The sequence below is a fragment of the Coturnix japonica genome, chromosome 4 (genome assembly GCF_001577835.2).
Source record: "Coturnix japonica isolate 7356 chromosome 4, Coturnix japonica 2.1, whole genome shotgun sequence".
Lineage (NCBI taxonomy): Eukaryota > Metazoa > Chordata > Aves > Galliformes > Phasianidae > Coturnix > Coturnix japonica.
Window position 1 is genome coordinate 62,401,691 of NC_029519.1, and position 21,979 is coordinate 62,423,669.

The 21,979-nt window shown below is 37.0% G+C and overlaps 1 protein-coding gene across 3 annotated transcripts in view; it reads left to right on the top strand.

The window, feature by feature from the left end:
* The window catches only part of PDS5A (PDS5 cohesin associated factor A), a 65,023-nt gene that overhangs the window by 14,876 nt on the left and 28,168 nt on the right, over positions 1–21,979 (top strand). For all 3 annotated transcript variants that reach the window (XM_015862389.1, XM_015862387.2, XM_032444543.1), the window contains exons 3-11: positions 12,333–12,536; positions 12,827–12,913; positions 13,662–13,759; positions 14,261–14,387; positions 15,383–15,463; positions 16,223–16,363; positions 17,432–17,547; positions 18,381–18,475; positions 19,202–19,347. In XM_015862389.1, coding sequence (XP_015717875.1) covers positions 12,333–12,536; positions 12,827–12,913; positions 13,662–13,759; positions 14,261–14,387; positions 15,383–15,463; positions 16,223–16,363; positions 17,432–17,547; positions 18,381–18,475; positions 19,202–19,347 — 1,095 coding nt within the window. The remainder of the gene's footprint in view (positions 1–12,332; positions 12,537–12,826; positions 12,914–13,661; positions 13,760–14,260; positions 14,388–15,382; positions 15,464–16,222; positions 16,364–17,431; positions 17,548–18,380; positions 18,476–19,201; positions 19,348–21,979) is intronic.

The following is a 21,979-nucleotide window of genomic DNA, read 5'->3' on the forward strand; positions in this document are numbered from 1 at the left end:
CAGCACGTTTACAATTCCAAATCGACTCCTGCAGTTCTTAGAGGCTGTTGTAAACCTCTGCAAACAATCTGTAGGCCAAAGTGCACTTGTAAATTCCTCATTTCTTTCAGATGCACTGCAAAATATTTAAACATTAAAAATGATCATAAAAAAAAGTAAGCAAACAAAACCAGCAAAGCAATACACTGCTGAATCTTTGTAGAACGGAAAAGTGAGAAAACACGCATAGCAAGATATTACAGTCTGCAGGTTTGGGATCAACTCTTTCAGGATGTGACCGACCGACATGTGATGATCATGAAGGTGATTTAACAAAAAATCCACAGCAACCAAAGATTATACCCATAGAACATGAGTTAAACTACCACCATTACCTACTACATAGGTAGCTTGTGGGCTTTAGGACCTGAAGGCAATAACTTCATAAGCTAGAATGCTGTTAGATATGAACAGCTAAATGGTGTGCTTTGGTATCGAGTGATTCATTTTAACAGTCACGTGGTCAATAAGTTAGTGTTCTCCTTTACAGTTTGTAGGTGAGAGATCTGTTGCATCCTTTTGTAGATAACTTTTCCTGTCTTCTGTTTTCACAGTCAACGTGAGGTTTCTTGTTTGATTGCTTTGTTTCTGTCTGTTTTGTTTTCTAAATTGCTTTTTGTGGACTGCTATTCTGAGATCACTGCAGCTGAGCACATGAAGTTTATTTGAATCTCTGTTCACTTTTGGAGGAAAGGAAGCAAAACAAAGATCATTTTTTAACAATGAGGCATTATTTTTGTTCTTTGCTTCAGGCTGCTGGAAGCCAGTGCACTTGATGAAGTGTGTGCTTGCTCGTGTTTTCTGGGCAGCTTCTGTGTGCTGAGGCCTGTGTCTCTGTCACACATGCAGGCATTTGTGAGATGACCCAGTCTAATGCCCATGGGTGCCAGATCTACGTTCACACTTGGGGCACAGGCCGGTATTGCTTCAGGTGTCTGAGCATACAAAGGGAATCAGCTTCATCATTCTGCCACAAATTGCTCGCAAATTGCTGATTTCAGCAGCCTATTTTAGATAAACCTCGTTTTAATCTAAATTCAAAACGAATAATTGTGTAACTGTACGTTTCTAAATAAATAGTCTGTGGTTTTCTTTTTAAGCAGGGAAATGTCACAAGGTCTATGCAGTGACCTTTCAGCCTTTGTAGCTTTGGGAAGTTTGCCTGTTTTGAGTTCCTTCTTGTATAGCTACTTATAGGGAATATATCTTTGCTTGGGTAACGAAATAGTAACAGTAGTTGGAAGGCATCAAAATAAAGCAGAAGTGGACGTAGAGTTTAAAAATGGGGAAGTGTTGCCTAATGCCAACAATGCAAGCAGGCAGTAAGAATGGTCTGTGGGCTCTGGCTAGTGGGGAGTGCTACGTGATGCCTTCATCTGACGTCTGTATTTAGGAAAGAAGAAAAATTGTTGCAGTCTCTGACTTTTTGGGACGTGAGTGATCTTCACATATTTCACTAAGAAAGTCATAACATGAGAAGGCTCTCTACTGTAACTTAGAAGGCAAAGCACTTAAAAGCGTGTTGAAATCTTTCAGCAAAAGTGAATCCTCGCAATAATGTTTTGTTTCTGATATATTGCCTGCTACTTATCTTGGCAAAATCAGCAGCAATAAAGCTGCAATTGCATATGAGGAATGCTGAGGGACAGGTATGGCAGTTGCTGGCATATTCTAACTAGCCACGAGGCAAAACTCTAACAGAACTGATAAGCAACAGTTGCAGAACTCTTGTGGAAAAAAATGAGTTACTTGAAGTCCTCAAAACATGAGGCAAAGTTCCCAGATAAGACTTCATTAGCTTAAATTAAAATAACTGCAGAAAATAAACAGAAACATGACAGTTTTAGGAGGAAATGTACAATACTGCCCATGCAGGAGGAAGGTACAGTAGAGCTCTGTTTATTTCTATGTATTTACTAAATCAGGTGCCCTCATGTTTTTGGGAAAAGAATATTTACTGAGAGAGGAGGTGATTTTAAATTGCTTCAAGAAGCTGTTTGGTTTGAAAGTGTAATTAACATGTTCAGCAGCTCGAATCAAGTGAAAATCCAGCCTTGACTAGTGATAGGGTATAGGTGTAAAATTCCAGGAAATAAAAACAAATCTGAGACAGAGACAGGAATGTGTAAGACTGGTTTGGCATTGGCTTTTTTTCCCCTCCTCTTTTCTATCCCTTTCTCTCAGTCTCCTACATTTTCCTTTTTAAGGCCATTTTGATGGTGACATTATGTAACAGTTGGATTTCTTGTAGGCTTTCTGTACTGCATTTTTCTACCAATATAGTACTAAGGTACAGAGGCATGTTATCATCTTTTACCAGGCTTATTTCTTAGAAGGTTCATTCCTTCTTGGGAATCATTCTGTTTCTGAGCACTATGGGTTTGACTTCTATATTTTCATATCAGCAGTGTTAATTCTTTCGATTTCCCGCCCATTGATTTTTGTCTGGTTTTGGTGGAAAATTTAAAGAGGGGAAAAATTCCTTAATATCATAAAATCATAGAATTACCCAGGTTGGAAAAGACCTAAAAGATCAAGTCTAACTGCAGCCTAACCATAGTACCCCAACTCTAACAACCCTCTGCTAAATCATATCTCTGAGCACCACATCCAAACAGCTCTTAAACACATCCAGGGATGGTGACTCAATCACATCCCTGGGGAGCCTTTTCCAGTGTTTAACTACCCTTTTTGTAAAGAAGTATTTTTTTATTCTTTTTAATAAGGATTAAAAATCAGTGTTTAATACCAGGGATATATATAGCAGGATTTTCTGATAAAATGATCCTTCACTGGGGAATTGATATTTGTATGAATAGAAAACTTTGCAGTCTAGTTTGATGCATGCAGTAGCTGATAGACCCAGCAGTTGTTTGCTGATCTCTCTGGGCTGAGCGGGGGTGTCCATTCTAGGCAGTGAGTTCTGTGGAGCAGGTTCTGGTTAAAGCACCATCATTAGGGTTTGTTGTTGTTTCTGGTTTGCAGTATCAGTTTGGATTGTCAATTAATGTTTTGCTGTTTTGTAGTGGGTTGCTTTGTTTGTTTTTACTATTTGGCAATTCTCATTTTTATCCAGTCTTTCACATGGAAATGGAAACTCACCATCTGTGTTCTAGATTATCTCCACTAATGAGAGCCTTCCACTAAGGCTCCAGGCACACAGACAGAATTCTTTGACACAGCTTTATCACCAGGCACAGGTTCACGCTGGGACACCACATTGTTGCCTCCTACAGTTCATTGAGGCTAAGCACAGTCTGCTTCTTAACAAAACCAGAACATGAATGCCACAGCTAAGGAATATTCTCTTGATGATGTTGATACTTTCATGCGCTACTGTACCTGGTGGTACTGTGTGTAATTGCCAGTCATTGAACAGGTTCTGCTAAATAACTTCTAATTTCTTTCTTCTGTTACCGTTGCAGCTGAAATTCAAGATTACAAATATTTTGCATAATTTTTCTGTTTCAGTCAATGTTTTTCAGTTCACCATAATTCCCAAGATTGCTGTAAAAACAAAAACTGTATATTCTTAGAAAATAATGGATTGCTTGTTTGTCTCATTTATTGGTTGTGTAGGAGTGCAAGCAGGCCCAGGCATGCCATGCCTATAACATCTTCCTTGTGGATGATTGAGTCAGGAGGACTGGATGATGCACCATGGAACACAACTGCAATGTAGTGTAGTAATGACCATGGATCCGTTCTTTGATATATCATTAGTACTGTAAGAGCAGTCTTCTAGTTGTGTTTTAAAGTACGAGTCTAAGGCTTGAATTTGTTGTGAGAATCCAGACTGAATATTTACTGCAGAATGAAGCCTTGAGTTCAGTTCACAGTGGAAACAAAAATACTTTCTTGTCCAACACCAGTCTCCTGACCTCTGGGTGAGGAAATGAATTATCATACAGCAATAAGTTGGTTATAAAGAAACCTCACTTCCACAGTTTTTATAAAAGTACTTGGGAAACTTCACATGAAAACAGAGACACCTTCACCACAGGGAATACACTTTTGAGATGTTTTTGGTCTTACCCTAACCATATACAGCACTTGCTGGTGTATCTAGGGGGAAAGGTTTAATGAAATGCCTCTGATTGTGTCTTGAATTATGATATTTAAAGAACAGTCTTTTTAGTCCCAATGCAAATACTCCTCTGCTATGTATTTGTAAATGTGGGAGTGAAGGTTCTGAGAAAGCACAACGTTTTCAGTGTTTTAATTTATGAGATGTTAACCTTCTTTGGAGTACTTAAACAATAGTTGGACTTTGGCAGGGAAAACTGGAAAGAATCTTGTTCCAAACCTTTCTAGTAATAAAGACTAGATACCGCTGCAGATTGAATTGCTTAACAAAATTAATATGGGTGCTGTGGCACCATACTAATCATAGATGTCTTCAAGGTGGTATGCCACATAAGTATGGAGAGTGTTGATTAGTATGTCCACTGTCTCTTCCTTCTCATTTTGAGAAGATGTGTACACCCATTTTAAGCTTGTGATTTGATCTGGAGAATTATAGCTTGTATCACAGCAGATTGGGCAACACGGTTTTAAAACCAGGATAACGAAATACTTGGAATAATTTGAGTTTGGTAAGGACAAACTAATAGGATTTCTCAATACCTTTTATAATTCATTATTTTAAAAGATCTTGGATTGAGTGGCCAGGTATCAAAACTGACTGCAAACAAGAAGTAGATTTAAGGAAGCAATTTTTATTAATGACGGAGTGTAGAATGAACCAAGAATATGTAACGTGCTTGATAACTTTTTTTAAGCTGTTTGGGAAATAGGAAGCATGATGAGGTGAATGGGTTTGTTTGCATTCATAGGATTCTGTGAGGATCTCTGTGAGGAGACAAAGAATTCAGGATTATCAATGATCACATCTTATACTTATGTTGGTTTCTAATGAACAGAGTTAAAGATGTGTGTAGGGGAGGCTGGTAGGATTTGAATACAGGTGCCAATTTCAGGCCTCGTGTGCTTGTCACTGCTAAGAGTCTGCATTGCAGAGAAGTGAAGGACTTGGTTTATCAACCAGAAGGGTAAATTCTTCACTCCCTGGTCTTGGCCATTGAATTGTCTTTTCCCATCTGCTGGCCTATCTATGCCTGTCAGAAAACCACCTGGGATGTTCTCTGAGGAGGTTTTCTGTGTTTCATATCAACTCACAGTTACCCAGCAGATGTTGGGGCCAGTGCAAAATAGGTGGTGGCACCTCATGGCCAGAAGCAGGACAGGGTGAGTAACGTGGGAGGGAGAAAAGCAGATGGTGGCAGCAAGCAGTTAAACTGGCTCTCTGTGTCACATGGAATCAAAACTGTAAGTACCGGGAAAGGAATTTAAACTGCACACTGCTGTGATTCCTGCTTGGCAGGCAGGTCTGAAATTCTGCCTGTGCTTCATCTTGCTGTGGTATTTCATACCCTGTCACTATGTACAGAAGTGAAGTGAAGCAGGGTGTCAGTAAAAGCTGTGCTGGGTACTGTGCTTTTCACTTGGTACCAGCTCTCGACTGAGTTCAAATCAGCAGAGCCAGTCATTGGTTGCTGAAGGTTATTTTTGCCTCTGATCAGTCAGTTCCAAGGGAAGCTCTCTTAAATTCCTGGCCATTAACACTGGTTATTAATCTACTTTCTCCTAATTGACAAATGTTAGTACCTTCAGAACAAACAGAAGCATGATCTATTTGGATGGAGTTCTTTAACAGTTTGACAGTCTCTTTCAAAACAGGGGAGAGATGAAAAAGATCTCATACAATAGTCAGTATAAATGAATTTACAGGATGTTCGCATAAGGATATTACTCCTCATGAGGCCTGTGCTCCAGACCCCTCACCAGCTTTGTTGCCCATCTTTGAACACATTCCAGGGCTTCAATGACTTTCTTGCAGTGAGGGGCCCAAAACTGGACGCAGAATTCAAGGTGCGGCATCACCAGAGCTGAATATAGGGGGGCAATAATAATAATTGCACTGCCTCTCCCAAGTTTGTAACAGTATTTGTTTTTTTGGTTTGGTTCTGATGTGGTATGTGTGTGATGTTTATATTCATCACATGGTTACTTTTAAATCTTTAAGTATCAAGAAAGTTGCTTCAAATAAATGAACTACTCAATGTATTGCTTTTCTGTAAGTAGCAGTCAATGTATTTGCTTTTTCTTAGGTCAGGTTAGTTTCTGGGCTTTTAGAAAATATTCTCGTTATTGTCCTTACATCAAGCACATCTAATACAGAGCCCGCTGTTTTATGAATGTGGAGATAGCGGTAAATGACAAGACTACTTTGCTTGTGATCTGGCAGTTGGCCAAAGCTGCACAGAAATGCCCTCTGTCCCCAGGGGAGGGACAGCTGCTGAAGCAATTTGTCTGATCACAGGATCACTGCGGTGCAGGCTGCCATTGCTTTACATCTCCTAGCTGGAAACCTTTGTCATTGTAGGCTGGGGAGCAGGGTGTGAAGGAGGAAGCAAATAGTCTTCCACAGAATCACCAAGGTTGGAAAAGACCTACAAGATCATCCTGTCCAACCATCATTGCTTCAGTGTGCTTTGCATAGTATTTTGTGTATTTCTTTTTTCCTTTCTGTTTCTGAGTTATTTCGAGTTGCTTAAGGGCAGTGTCAAATAGTGCAGATTATGGATAGAATTAGGAGTGGAAATCAGGCAATCAGTTTCTTCTTTTTAATGTCACTAATGACAACAGCAAAACTTCACAGAAATACATCCTTTCTAGTTCATTTTTTTCTCTGCAATCCACATATGTCCCTTGCTTAATTTGTGTATTTATTTCTGTCAAGTCAGGACCATTAAAAAGGCAATTAAATGAGTCTTTTTTCCTTAGCCTAAATAGCACTCTTATCTTTAAAGTGTGTTAAGTACTTCAGTTTCGGTGGTTGTTTTGGTAAACTGAACAGGTCACAGTCTTTTAGTTGTGTTGTCCCATTGTACAACAAGGCCTTTTAGACCCCTTTTGCGGCCATCTTCGGTACCTTTCCAAAACTGAATTGTTGCTTTGTGTGTTGTTTTTTCATCAGTGAGGGCAATCAGACTGGAGAGGTGTGTTTCAAATTAGCATTTAGTATTAGTAGCATTTCATGAGTAGTATTACTGTTTTTACCTTGCCTTGCCTGAAAATGCCTCTTCTGTTTGCATTTTCATTGTTTTCCTGCCATTGGCTTATAAACTCTTAATAGTTGCTTAATAAATGCCCATCTTCTGTTGTTTCCAGCTGATGAGCTCTTAGTAGCACGAGTTGTTGGTTTTAATCACTAGACACATAACTATTTACTATTAGTACATTAATTTTTGTTATTTCTTTTTGTGCAATATCCTGTCCTGTGCTGCTGGTCCCTAACTGTCAGTTGTCGTTATTCCTACTTCTAATGCTGCAGTTGTTTATGGGAACAGCAAACAGGGTCAATTATAACGCCATTCTCAGCTAATAAATTCACTCAGGTCCTGTATGTCCTTTCAAGTTGACACTTAAAAAAAGTCTAAGGAGGAGTGACAATACTGAACTAAACTCCATCTCCTCCAACTTATTTCAGCATGGCTCAGTGTGATGCTCTCTCTGACACTCAGATGGCTTGTAATGGTCTCCCTTGTTTGGAAAGTTGATGGACTTAACAAAGGAAGTTTATTAGGTTAGCAAAGTGATTTTGTAAATTCCTTTTTATGTGTTATCCTGTTTTGCTAAACTTCTTTGCCTATTTAGTCTTTCAAAATTGGTTTGTATTATGAAATTCTTTTGATGTCAGCCTAGGGGTCGTGTTGCTGAATCACCTTTCCTGATAATTAGGTTAATGTTTTCTGTTTTCTGACCATGTGGTATCCTTGTTGTATAAAAAAGAAAGCAAACCAGACCTGTTGCTAAGCGTGTGATTGCAATGTGGGGTATTTATGAATTCTGAAATAGAAATCATCTGGTCCTCCTGATTTGAATGTTTAGAGAGCTTTTAGTCTTATTGCTGTCCACGCAGCAATTTCCTTGTTTCCATATTTTCTGGTGGTCCAGCTGATAGGTAAGACTGTAACAGGGATGAACCAAGATCTCTCATCTGGTGTCTACATCGTTACTTCTGCAACTGTTGAGAAATGTTTTTCCTAGATAAACATGTCTGTAGATTTTACTAATGGTCTCAATCGGAGGTCATCACTTACTGTTAGTAGGTAATGCTGACGGCAATCTATGATACTGCTTAAAACATCTAAGGAAAGACATAAAAATTCTTCAATGACAAAATGGAACACTTCAGTATTTGGGTGAACTTTGATACCAGACTTTCTCTTGGCTTTTTTTCCTATGCCAGCCATACTCTTGAAGAGAAAGCTAGACTTTTAGTATGAATTAGTCACTGCCAGGAGAAAAGTGAGCTGAGGTCTGTAGATGTCATCAGACATCTGTGCTTGACTATGGTCAGTATCTCTTCATTTCACTCCAGCAAGTATAAGGGATAGCTCAGAGAGATTGGCTTGTGTAGTACGTGTTTTTATGTATTCAGGTAAGCACCTCCCAGAAAGCCTTAAATTCTTCTATTTTCAGTGTGTTCATAATGCATAGAGTGTCTTAGCAGAGTTCTCACTAGCTGGAATGAAATGGTTTGCAGTTCTGTACTGTCTCTTACGTTATGGAAGTGAAATGCTCCATCTATGCTTGGAGAGCCTGGGAGGGTGGAATCTTAGTGTGATCATTAGAATTTCAAGGCACTATGGAAAAATATCAATAATGAAAATTTCTACATCAGTTTTAACACTTAGTGAAGTGCCAGTATGTGATAGCTTACTTCATGGAGGCGCGTTTAATCAAGGCAGCATAGATTGAATTTAATCTTAAATGTGAACAGCTGTATTTTGTTTACCTTTGCTAGCAGTTAGTGTGGAAATTGGGTACTTAATTGTTCAGAAAAGAGTGGATGATGTTACATTAATATATTCAAATACTGCTGTTTTGTCTCCTGATTTTTGCACTGGGGGCAATTGTCTGTGGTGGAAACTATTAAGTCTGGTAGGTTTTTACATCAATGGGAATTGCTGCCCTAGCTGGGGTTGGTTCTCCTGTATGGCTGGGCGTTGATTAACCAGCAGTACTGCAGTTTGAAAGAGTGGTGAATTCCTGTTATGGCTTCATCAGTTTTAGTAGGAATGTAGTAACCATCTTAGAGAGCTTGTGAGAAAATAGGACGGATAGCTACAGAAAGGCAGGAGTGTGTCGCAAAGCAAGCTGCTGTATACTGTTCTGTTAATGAATAAATGATTTAATCAAATATGCCATATTCTGTACTTCTAAAGGCTTAGGTTGCCTTCTTGAGTATGGTTAGATAATTAATTTTTCAGTTGTGCTAGAGGGCAGGAGTACCAGCCTTGTAACTGATGAAGTTTTGACTGAGTTCTTGGCTTTCTAGCAAGTGCTAAGAGCCAAGTGTATATTGTACTTAATGTCTGGGCTGTTTTTTCTCTTCTGTTTCAACAATGAATCTCTTATGTAGATGAGCAGGTGTTTGGAAGTTGTTCTAGGGTGTAATGCCTTAACCAATGCCAGTAGTTGCTTGGCTTTAGAGAGTACTCCTATGGTGTATGATTTTAGATGCAGTTAGTTACATGTAATCAAGAACTATATAGAATCGTTGAACTTTGACAGAATCAACAGACCCTGTAGGGTGTATGTAAATGCAAGTCTTCAGAAATATTAATGACATTTTCCTGGAATGCTCTACTATTAATTAGCAAGATGTACATGATGCTTTTAACTATTGCATTATCATTTGTAGTTAATTTACTTATGCTAATTCTTTTTGTGTGTGTGTGGTATGTGTTTTATATACCCCATACATATGATTTCTTATTTGCCCTGTTTGGGCATCTAGGATTCTAGGTAAAGATCAGGGCGTTATTCTGTTTGGGTGTTGTGTGTGCTCCCAATAGGACACAATGCACCAAAGACTTTGTAATAAAACAAAAGTCCATACACAAATACAACCAGATATGAGACTAAAAAGAAACAATGGACAAAACATAGATTGTGCACTGAATAACAGTTGCAACTTGCCAATGGCCCAATTACTACCCCAGTGTTGTTTGTAAAAGGAAAGAAGTATCCAGGAGCTCTTTGCAGGAAAGTAGAATGAGGCTTATGGATGTTTGCCGGCAGCTCCTGCTGAATACAGGAGAGCCATGGGAAGATCCACAGACTGTTAGTTTTCAAGCAGGTAACAGTGCTGAATACTAGTTCCATCATTTTGATCCTGGAATATTTCAACACTTTGGTACCAAGTGAGAACATTGTGCAAGTTTCTGCAGCGCTGCACTGCCTTGCCTTGCCTGGTCCTGACATCTCAGAGGAGGCACTTAAGCAAGACTTCTGTGACTTGTCATATAGTTAAAAGAACTGCATGAGTGATTTGAACCCCAAAGGGTGTTATGTTTATGGAGCTTGTGATACCTAGAAGCACAGAGGAGATACGACTTGAGAGAGAGATCTAAAGTTTGCTTGTATATGTCATCCACACTGGAAGGATTCTTAGTGGGACAAGTTTACATGGCATGGATACAGTTTATCTTTGACCTCCAAACCCGCAGGTGTTTCTGTCCTTTCTACCCTGTTCTTAAAGCCTTCAATAGTATGTTTATCTGAATCTAATACTTAACAGCGGTTACTGTTACATTTTTCCTCTGTGTAATTTAGAGTATTCCATGTCCTGCCACCAGCAGAGAGAGAGGCGGTTACTTTTCTTACTGAAAGAATCTGGTAGATTTTGAAGTCTAGGGTTTCCGGAAACATTTGTTTGTTTTTAAACTGGAGGACCTGAGAAGGACAGGTGGTCTGTGACACTGTAACAGAGAGACCTGCGCTGTCAGCTGAAAGAAGTCAAACGGGAGTTTGGTTGTAGTTGTGTTTTTGTCCTTTCAGCTAATGCTTCTAAGTGTAGCTTAAGAGTAATCTCAGGGAAACAGGATGATGTAGGTAGAATTGGGATTTTTCTGGGCAGTAGCTTTAAGGTTCTTTTTTGCTCTAGTTGGGTTTTATTCCCACCCACCCTGATTTTTGGTGTTCCTAGATGTTAGGTCATGAGGCAGTCACAGAATCATAGGAGCTGGAAGGGACCTCCAGACATCATGGAGTCCTACCCTCCAGTGATGTCCCTGTTTGAAAAGTTAAACCTGTGGCTCTTTTATTTTTTCAGACTAAATTCTTACTTTCGGTTTTGCCAATTGATTGTGTTGACATTATAAAATCCCAGTGAAATGAAACATTTCAAAATAATTTGATGGCATTTCATGGGAACTAGTTGTTTTTTACTGTGCTAGAGGACACAAGAAAAAAACATAGTTTTTTCATTATATATAAAAGAATATAGATGCAGTTTGGAGTATGCAGAGAGAGTAGGTCTGCAGAGTTGGATGTTTTACATGAGGGATGAAATGGTTATCTGGTACCTGGTTCATTTAATTCAGATAAAAGGACTGTTTGCATGTAAAGTAGCTGTTGGTCTCTGTGCCTTGATACAGTCAGTGTAAGACTGCCTGCTTGTAGGCTGGTACAGCTGATTGCGTAGCTGCACTACCCTGCCCATATTTTAGGCCAGCTGGCTGAGATGACTTCCAGCTCCTCCTAATGAGGCAAGTCCTCACACTTAAATGTTTTAGGGCTCCAAGTTCATCAGTATGTAGCATTTTGTGCTGCACCTCAGGTTCATATTGCCAAAATGAGAAGAGCCGCTATGTGTTTTTCAGTGTCTTAGTGTAAAACATCAAGTTGACATTTAGTAATCATTTAAGCATCAGAGTAATGCTTTTCTCTTTCTGATGTTTGTGCAAACAAAAAGTTGCATTACTGCAACTCAGTAGTCTAAAATGTATTGAAATTGTTTCATCTCTTTAGAAATTAGGAATGAGACCTAGTTGCTCTCCACCACAACCTCCATTCAGGTAGTTGTAAGGTGAGGATAGGCCTCTTTTCCTGCAGAACTAGTGATAGGACTGGAGGGAATGGCCTCAAATTGTGCCAGAGGAATTTCAAATTGAATATTAGAAAAATTTGTTCTCTGAAAGGGTGGTGAGGTGCAGGAATGGGCTGCCGAGGGTGATGGCTTAGTCACCATCCCTGGAAGTGTTCAAGAAACACTTAGATGTGGTACTAAGGGATGTGGTTAATGGGGAAGTGGTGAGTGGATGGTTGAATGGGATGACCTTGGAGATCTTCTCTAACCTTGGTGGTTCTATGATTCTATGAATAATAGCTGAAAGCACTCAAATGAGGTTGTTGGTTTTTTTTCCCCCTGTATTTTCCAGATGGTGGTAAAAACGTTCATGGATATGGACCAGGACTCAGAAGACGAGAAACAGCAGTATCTCCCATTAGCCTTGCACCTTGCATCTGAATTCTTCCTCAGGAATCCCAATAAAGATGTGCGCCTCCTTGTAGCATGTTGCTTGGCTGATATCTTTCGTATCTATGCTCCTGAAGCTCCATATACTTCCCATGACAAACTTAAGGTAAATAATGGCTTTTTCCCTGCCTCGTTCTCCTGTTGCAAATAAAAATTGTTCAGATGTTTTTTAATGCATTTATACTGATACTCAATTTCATTAAAGGGCTCTTGCTTTGGTCCCGTGAGTCAATGGAGTGTTTTAAAGGCCTGAAATGCATTCTTGATAGATTTCTGTCAGTGCCTAAAATATTTTATATGATGAGCCTGTAAAAGGGAGTAGGTGTCAGTACTAACTGGTTGTATTTTCATTCTCTGCAGAATCTAACTCGTAAATGCCTTCTTGTGTTTTGACAGGACATATTCTTGTTTATTACAAGACAATTAAAAGGCTTGGAGGACACAAAGAGCCCTCAGTTTAACAGATACTTTTACTTGTTAGAGGTAACGTAATAATTGAAACTTTAAGTAGATGCTGCTTGCTCTGTGATTCTAAGAAATGTAATAGATCTTACCTGCCCGATTTACAGCTGTTTGTAGTGTAAATGATAGCAGACAAATGTTCAATAAATTGCTTCTTTTAGCAATTAAAATTTAATAGGTATTTAATGAGTTCATGCTGCCTATAGTTGAGGTTGGGTTAAAATGATTGATATTTATCAGTGTTTAGCCTTTATCTTGCAATTTTAGGCATCGATTTCTTTTTGTATTGTGTACCCTTAAGGTTTTATTACCTTGTAAAGAGAAAAAATTAATTGCTGTTTAAAATGCAAATATTCTTATATTGATAGTGGGACTAGAAATGTTGGGATTTTATCAGTGTACATTTAGAAAGTGCTTTGTCTTAAAAGATTTTATTAATTAAAAAAAAAAAAACAAAAAAAACCAGCATCGTTTCATACCATGAATTCAAAATAAGTTTAGATATAATGTTACTGTGCTAACAGATTCTGTCAATCTGCTTTTGTACTTAAGAAATCAGATCGTTCTCTAATTTTTCTGGTGGTTGTATACTGCAAAGCCCCTTTGTGTTAAGAGCTGTATATATGCAAAGCAAATATCCAGTCTCTTTCTCCAAAGGGTTTTTTATTGTATAATATTTTTATCTGAATAGAAGAAAAAGTAACTAACATGATTATACTTAAGTGATTTGCAAAGTTTTAATATCCTGAATATCCTATTTTTGTTTTAGAATTTAGCTTGGGTTAAATCTTACAACATCTGCTTTGAGTTGGAAGATTGCAATGAAATTTTTATTCAGCTTTTTAGGACTCTTTTTTCAGTTATCAAGTAAGTTGAATCACTTCAATTTTATTAAACTGTCAAAATATCATCAGATTTGGGGATAGACTGAATCCTTACGTAGCCTACAAATGAATAGATCTGAACAGAACAAGTCTCCCTTCCTCCAAACGAGGAGATAATAGGAAAGCAAATGAGTACAAATTACTGGCAATATAGAGAGGCGTGTTTCTAAAAGCAGACATTTCTGACTTGTTAAAATTTCTATGTCGCAGTGCTATACTTCATTCTGACTTATGTGCATTTTTATTTCTGTGGTTGGATGTTTGCTTCTCTTGGGTTTCCCTTCTTAAAGCAAAGCTAGAGTATTCTAGGTTTTTGAATATTTCTAGAACAGAGGGAAGTCTGAATAGCTGTGCTGATATTTTCAATAGTTGAAAATGCAAGAGCTGAACAGTGTTTAGTGTTAATCCATTGCCTCTTGAAGGGCTATTAGTATTTGTCAGTGTCTGAAAACTTTGACTTGATAATATGCTTTTATCTTCTTAGTAATAGCCACAACCAGAAGGTACAAATGCATATGCTGGATTTGATGAGTTCTATCATCATGGAAGGCGATGGAGTAACTCAGGAGCTGCTGGACTCCATTTTGATTAACCTCATTCCTGCACACAAGGTCTGCAAAGTAAAATATTATAACAGTATATCATTATAACAATTTTAATTGCCTTTACCTTGCTTATATCTCTGCACACTTCAGGTTACCCATGACAGTTGTAGTTTTTCAAGCCTTGTTACAGTGGACTGAAAATTATCATTAGGATTTGTTTGGTGCTGTTTCTTTGCTGTGTCTGGATTACTCATTATTAAGAAATTCTGTACTTAAACAGGAACAAAGCACACATTTTTACTTCCAATAAATATATGTATCGGAAATGTATATTTGTTTCCATATATTTATGGATTATGCCATTTTTATGGGTGATGCCATTTTTACTTCCAATAAATATATGTATATTTATATTATATATAAATATGTAAATAAATATGTAAATATATTTATATATTTCCCCAGGCTTCTGTGGAGACATGTTTTTTGCCTCTACTTGTCAGTCAAATTCTCTTCCACCTCCCTGTTATTTTTTTCCTGCTTCTTTCCCATCTTAAGCTTTTGTCTTAATAAATCCTATTCTTACCTAACGCGTGTTAGTTTTCTAGTTCAGCTAGTTGCTTTTAAGTCTCTGTACTCTTTTATGAAATCCATGTTTTCAACTTTTGTAGAATTCCACATCCCTTCAGCTGTAAGTGACCCTCCTTTTCTGTGACAGGTCATACATACATGAAGCCATGAGATGCAGTGTCGTAGTATCAGCTCCTTTCTATTGACAGCAATGTGATGTATTATTAGAATCCCTAATGGCAGGAGAGGCCTCTTAACTATGGAAGGGTTATTTGGTCACTTGTTTCTCCTTAATACCAGTTGATGAGAGCTTTGTTTTTGTCATCTTGTCAGCTAAAAGAACATGAGAGAATCGTTCTCAGTGTAGACTTGCCAAATACAATCTTGCTAATAGTCGATCATCCTTATGTTTTATCTGTGTTTTATTTGCAGTAGTTCATAATTTTCAGGGCAATCAGCTTATCCACCCTTCACTTTTTATTTTTTTCCAGAACCTTAATAAGCAAGCATTTGATCTTGCAAAAGTCCTGCTGAAAAGGACCGTCCAGACCATTGAACCGTGCATTGCCAATGTATGTATATTAATTCATGTTTACTGCAACTAATGATTGTGCTTGTTGATGTTTTGATTTATTGGAGATTTGTGTATTTAAAAATGATGTTTATAAAAGCCACATTTGGAAATGCAACTGGAAGAATAGCATTTTCTAAATAGGAATCATTAACTCGCTTGTTTTTTTAATAGAAAGATGTCCCATATAAATGAAGAGGAAATAGATTTTTTCCATCTCATTCTTAAGCATGTAGATCTAGACTGTGACAACACATTACCTGTCTTGCAATATTATCTGGCACCAAAGAATCCTGTTGCAACAAAAGGAATTGTTAGTGCTTTTTCTATCTAGCAACCAGGCATCCGTTGTTAACATTAAAATGTGTTTTTAGCAATGTTTATGTCAATGAAGGAACAGGGAAGCAGGAAAGAAGGGGACAGCAGACTCTTTAGCAGGGACTGTTGTGATATAAGACAAGGGGAAATTATTTCAAACTTAAGTAGGCTAGATTTAGGTTCAATATAATGATGAAGTCTTTTACAATGAGGGTGATGTGGTACTGGTGTATATTGCCCAGAGAGGTGGAGGATACCCCATCCCTGGAGGCATTCAACGCCAGGTTAGGTGGAGCTCTGAGCAACCTGATTGAACTGTAGGTGTCCCTGTTCATTGCAGGGGACTGGACTAGGTGGCCTTTAAATGTCCCTTCCTACTCTTAAGTATTCTATGATTCCATGATTCTATGAAATCTGCTAAATAATAATGCTTTCATTCTAGTTTTTTAACCAGGTTCTGGTACTGGGAAAGTCTTCAGTAAGTGACTTATCAGAGCATGTATTTGACTTGATACAAGAGCTTTTTGCCATAGATCCTCACTTACTGCTGTCTGTCATGCCCCAGCTTGAATTCAAACTGAAGGTAGGTTGCAATGTAGGTTGGGACAAGTAATAAAATTCAAATGGATATTAAAGTGTGAGGTGCTGTAGATGAATAATTGTTCATTAGCATGATAGAAATTTTAGTTGTCATTTTTGTTTAATATTATATTTGTTGTTAAAATAAAGGCACCAAAGCATTAAATCAAACTGTGTACTTTCTGCGCTTACAAATGCATATTATGTGTGCACACAAAATATAAAATCATTGAAGTCATGAATCCATATGGTCTGGCGTGAATGCTCTATGTTCTTAATCTTTGGATTTCACTTCAAGTTTGTGAAGTAATTGGGATGTGACTGGCTTACCTCATGGAACGCAAAGCTGCCAGCTTCCATATCAATTTGCAGTATTTCAGTTTGTGAAATAATAATGTTTTAATAATAGAGGAATTGTTTCCAAATATTTTGTCGTGTTCTTAATAATCATCCGCAATTCAGCTGACTGATTGTGAATCTTTGGAGATGGTTAATGTATCCTTTTGTTTTGTTTTTAAATTAGAAAGGTGTGTCTGGGTGAATGTAAGCAGATAGGGGAAAGAATTGTGAAGCGTGTGTTTGCACACATAGGGTTCTGACAATGAAAAATAAGGAATAGGTAACCTATGAAATTATATCAGTTTATTTTAGTGTCTTTTCTTTGTGCACATCTTCTTTGAAAATCTTAGATGCTATTTATTTTTCGCATGCATAGAAGTCTTAAGTGTGTTTTAAAGTAAAAATGAGACCATTTGCTGTTGAAATTGTTAGAAATACATTTTATTCAAACTGGGTTATAGGTTTGTTTTTATTCCTGAAAGGCATTTTCAAACCATAGTCTTCTAATCGATTACTAATATTTTAAACTTTGGTCTTATATACAGGTTGTGTATGTGTATTTAATTATATTTCTTTAATAATCTAATTTAATTGGAGTAATTGGAGTTTATAAAAAAGTATTTCAAACTTTATAGTCTAAACTATAAATACATAAGGAAACGGAAGCCATAAGCTGTTATTAAGATATCACAGGTAATGAATTGCACTTTCTTTTTCATTTTTTGATTTTCAGAGCAATGATGGAGAAGAACGTTTGGCTGTTGTTCGACTCTTGGCTAAACTCTTTGGCTCTAAAGATTCTGATCTGGCCACACAAAATCGTCCTCTTTGGCAGTGCTTTCTTGGGCGGTAGGAGAAATAGTGACAGAATTCTGAATTTTCTTGATAGTGTTTTGATTTTGTGTTGTTAGGGAATGTAACTGTTTGTATTTGAACAAGTTTTTTTCATTAAGTCTTTGAAGCAGAGAGTTGCATAGGGTTACATATTGAAATAAAAAGCCTGAATGATTACTGCTATATTCCTAAGAGGATATGGGTTAGATAAACAGCTACATTAGATGCATGGTATAAATTACACAGTATGAAATTCCAGACAATACTGTCATGTTTACTGCAACTATTTGTTTTATTTGGCATTTATCTTCTGAATGAGGTCATTTACTTTAAAGTAAATACAGAAATTCATCGTTAAAAAAACAAATGTTTTTAAATGATACGTGTTATATGGACATATACATACATTCTTTGTAATTTCATATATTTATATAGTAAATATACATACAAAATATTTACTATATAGTGATGATTGATGGTGAATGTATGACAGAGAGAAATTTGTCACTGAATGAAAACAAATGGGCCAACATTTCATGTGCAATATAGTGTGTTTATGCTTTAATTTTAGTTCTAACTTTATTTCATAAGTAGTAACAAACTTATCTGAGGTACATTATGAAAAGCAGATGATCATTTATGGTCCTTTTCAACCCAGGCCATTCTATGATTTTATGCTTCCATTATTATGGAAATAAATCTGGAATGTTTGTAGTATATTATTTTGTCATCTAAAAGCATTCCAATAATTAGTGGGACATACTACCAACACATGTTACTACATAGAGAATAATCTTGATTTGCAAGGCTAATTAAAAATTAACATTCATAGTCTTCTGTCTCTCTAGGTTCAATGATATCCATGTCCCTGTGAGATTAGAGAGTGTGAAATTCGCCAGTCATTGTTTAATGAACCATCCAGACTTAGCAAAAGACCTCACTGGTGAGATGCTTCTTCTGGTATTTAGAATGATTTAAGAAATGAGCAGGGTAAAATGTAATTACTTCTGTATTTAACAGTAAAGTTCTAAAATGTATCAGTCCAATGCTTGACACTGAATGGGGTAGCTTACTAATGTATAATCACTTTCCACTGAAAACAAGCCTATGAGGAAAAAGCATGCGTGAGCATGGAATGCATGACACTGTGTGGCCTTTGCAATGAATCCTTAAGAAGCTGCCCATTGCAGTTTTCAAGTATTTTCAGATTCTATAGCAAGTTTTTCTACACGAAGGCAAACATTCTGCAACGTAAAGAATTATTTTCCAGAACAGTTGATGTGTTCCTCAGTGCTCTTTTCCATTGAGTTTAGAAAAAGTTTGTTCCTTCAGTTCCTCATCGTTCTAACTATGAGCAGAATTTCAGATGTAACCAAAAATATTGTTCTTTTTTGATACAAGCTAACCTTTAGCAACAGCCAATTATTTATAAATTATCTTCTTTGCTTTTTAGAAATAAATCTTTGTTTTATCTTTTTCTTTTTATTTCTTCCCCTTACTCATTTAAGTTTCAGTGCATTCTAAGCAGCTGTCTTTTGCATAATTGCCTGTTGCAAATAAGATTATTGTCATCATATGAATGAATATGTGCATTCAATTTGTAATTATTATTAATTGTTGTGGTATATGTGCAAAAAGTCAAACTTCTCATTGTTTCTGATTGTAACAGAATATTTGAAGGTTAGGTCACATGACCCAGAGGAAGCTATTCGGCATGATGTTATTGTTACAATTATTACTGCGGGCAAGAGAGATCTTTCCTTAGTCAATGACCAGCTGCTTGGCTTCGTAAGGGAAAGAACACTAGACAAACGAGTAAGTGCTAATATTTTGTTTTCAAGAATGTCTTTGCCTTTAATGTTATTGATAAAAGTAAAAACAAGCATAAAAAACCCCACAGAAATAGAGAATCTTAAGGTTAACCATTAACTAGAATACCCTGGGGAAAATTTCATCTTAACAAAGATAGCCATATTATGGAAACACCAATCACACAATGTCAAGCAAATACAGTCATTGATTTATGAGGAATACTGTAAGAACATAGGAGTTGCAACATAGATTTGGGCCAAAGGACTCTACAGCTCAGTAACAGTGGTCGGTTCTGGCTTACATCAATTTGTCTTGTAAGGTTTTCTTCAGTCTACTTGATTGTGTTCATCCCATCTTTCAATGGAACTGTATCCCTTGAATTCAGAAAGTTCTTCCTTTCACCTGTTTGTAGTTGTTGGTGTCCCTGGAGCTGTCATGTTTAATGCATGTGTGGGGGAAAAAGTAGTTTTTAAATTGTAGTTCTTGCATCATATGAAATAAAAATAATTTAAAAAAACCTATCCCACTTACAATTAACAAATATGTATACCTTATATTCTCCACTCCTCTGCTTTCCAAGATAAAGACTCGTGACTGACTTCCATACAGGTCATTTTAATACCTCTGATCATTCTTGCCTGGTTGTTCTGCAGTCCTGGTGGAATCAAGGTACCCAGACTCAGCCTGGCATTTGAAATACGTACAATACTGTGTACATTCTTAGTGACAGAATTTTTTTCTTACTCCTTAACATTGCTTGTCTTTTGCACTAGCTCCGAGTACTGAGCTCTCAACTTTGGAGAACTTTCATATTGACTTCAGTATCTTGCATTATATTCTAGTGCTGTTCATGCAGTTAGTGCAGGTGGTGGGAAACCCTGATCGTAATCTGAATTTATTTTATGTTGTAATGGTTCAGTAGCATAAAATTTTTCTATAGTTACTTATCATAGCCTTAGATTTGACTGCCTCAGTTGTCCTTTATCAACCAATTTTATGCTTAATGTTCAGTATGTTTTCTAATTCTTTTCATTAAGTGACACAAATTCCCTCCTGATTCCATTTGTAGATTCCCTTCATTGTACCAGCCATTTGTTTCCACCTTTTAACTCCTATACTTTGGTTGGTAATTTCTGGGGGTCTCAGGGAGTTTTATTGCCATCCCTGTGGTCTGATATAATTAAGTTTTTGTTAGACGTAACTTCCCTTTATGTAAAGCATAATCATTAATTCTCCTAATTTCTTTTTTCTTTATTCTGCTGTCTGCACTTTATTGCTCTTACTGTTTTGTTTCAGTCTGTTTTCCCATTCAAAATCGCATTATCTGATATAGGGGCATTCTTTCTCTTGGAATCCTTTTGGGAAAAAATCATTTCACATTTGCCATATTCAATTTTTCCTGGACAATTGTTCAATCTGTTCAATGACAGATTGCTGTAATGGAATAGTTAGTATTTGATGCATCGTTTCTAAATTCCTGTTGAAATCATGGTTAGGATACCATCTGGTCTTAATGATTTTGTTACTGCTTCCTAGTTAATCTGTTTTAAAACATCTTCTGATGACACTTAAATTAAGAATCCTTCTCAGACTATTCTCTTGGAATAAAATTGGGTTCCAGCCCTACAAAGGGATCTTGAGTGCTTCCTGTTTCTGGAGTCTTTGATGAACTTGTTTTAGTGTACATGCTTACAATACCAGTTCTGAAACTGCCATGGTTTATCAAGGTTTTACATTCAACTTCACCAGGACTTATATGTTTTCCTGTTTTCACTGTTTTGGATGTGGCTCAATAATGTTTTGGAGGGTGGTATTTTAATAATAGGCTTGACAGTACTATGTAGCAATGTCCATGGTTTTTTTGTTCCTGTTTGTTAGGTGGCATTATTTCTATATACCACACCATTCTAGATAACCCCTTTAATTCTTTTATAATGGCTTTCTGCTTTTTACATTCACATGTTTTGATGAGAATGTTGCTGTAATGGGTTTGGTGGAAAGGGATTTGTCATGTTTATACCTAATAAATCTGATTTTGGATATATTGTATTCACTATTATAAAGCAATGCTTTGTCCCTGCAGTATGACCTTACTCAGTGTTCTGGCATGATTCAGACCACTTCCTTTTTCGGCCATTAGACAATTATCCCCCTAAAAGTTACTTATGAAATCTAAAATGCTTAGGCTGACTGCCACTTCTCACTGGCACTTCCAACTAGTCAGAGTGAGATGATTGTTTCCTCAGCATGAATCGACTCTTAGTTCTACCTCCTCATTTTCTGTATGTACTAAAAACCACTGTGGCTGTTGTCAGCTGATATCTTTTTTGTTTTTTAATTTTGTTATTTTTCTTAATTCTGTGGTAGGAATAGATTAACTATTCCAAAAGGTAAGATATTTTCATGATCAGTTTTGTAACTCAGCCTTGCAGTCTTTGGTGAGGGAGTTTTACTAGTTAACTGAGATTTTCCTTGTAGACTATTATGTGGGACGTACTATTCTCTGTTTCAATTAATGCTTCATCTGTTCTGAAATGGTTTCTTCTTGTTTCTTCGGCAAGTCAGTGTAAGAGGGCCTGTAGATCCTGTCAGAGTGTTTATTAATGGGACATTTCCCATTCACATGAATGGATGA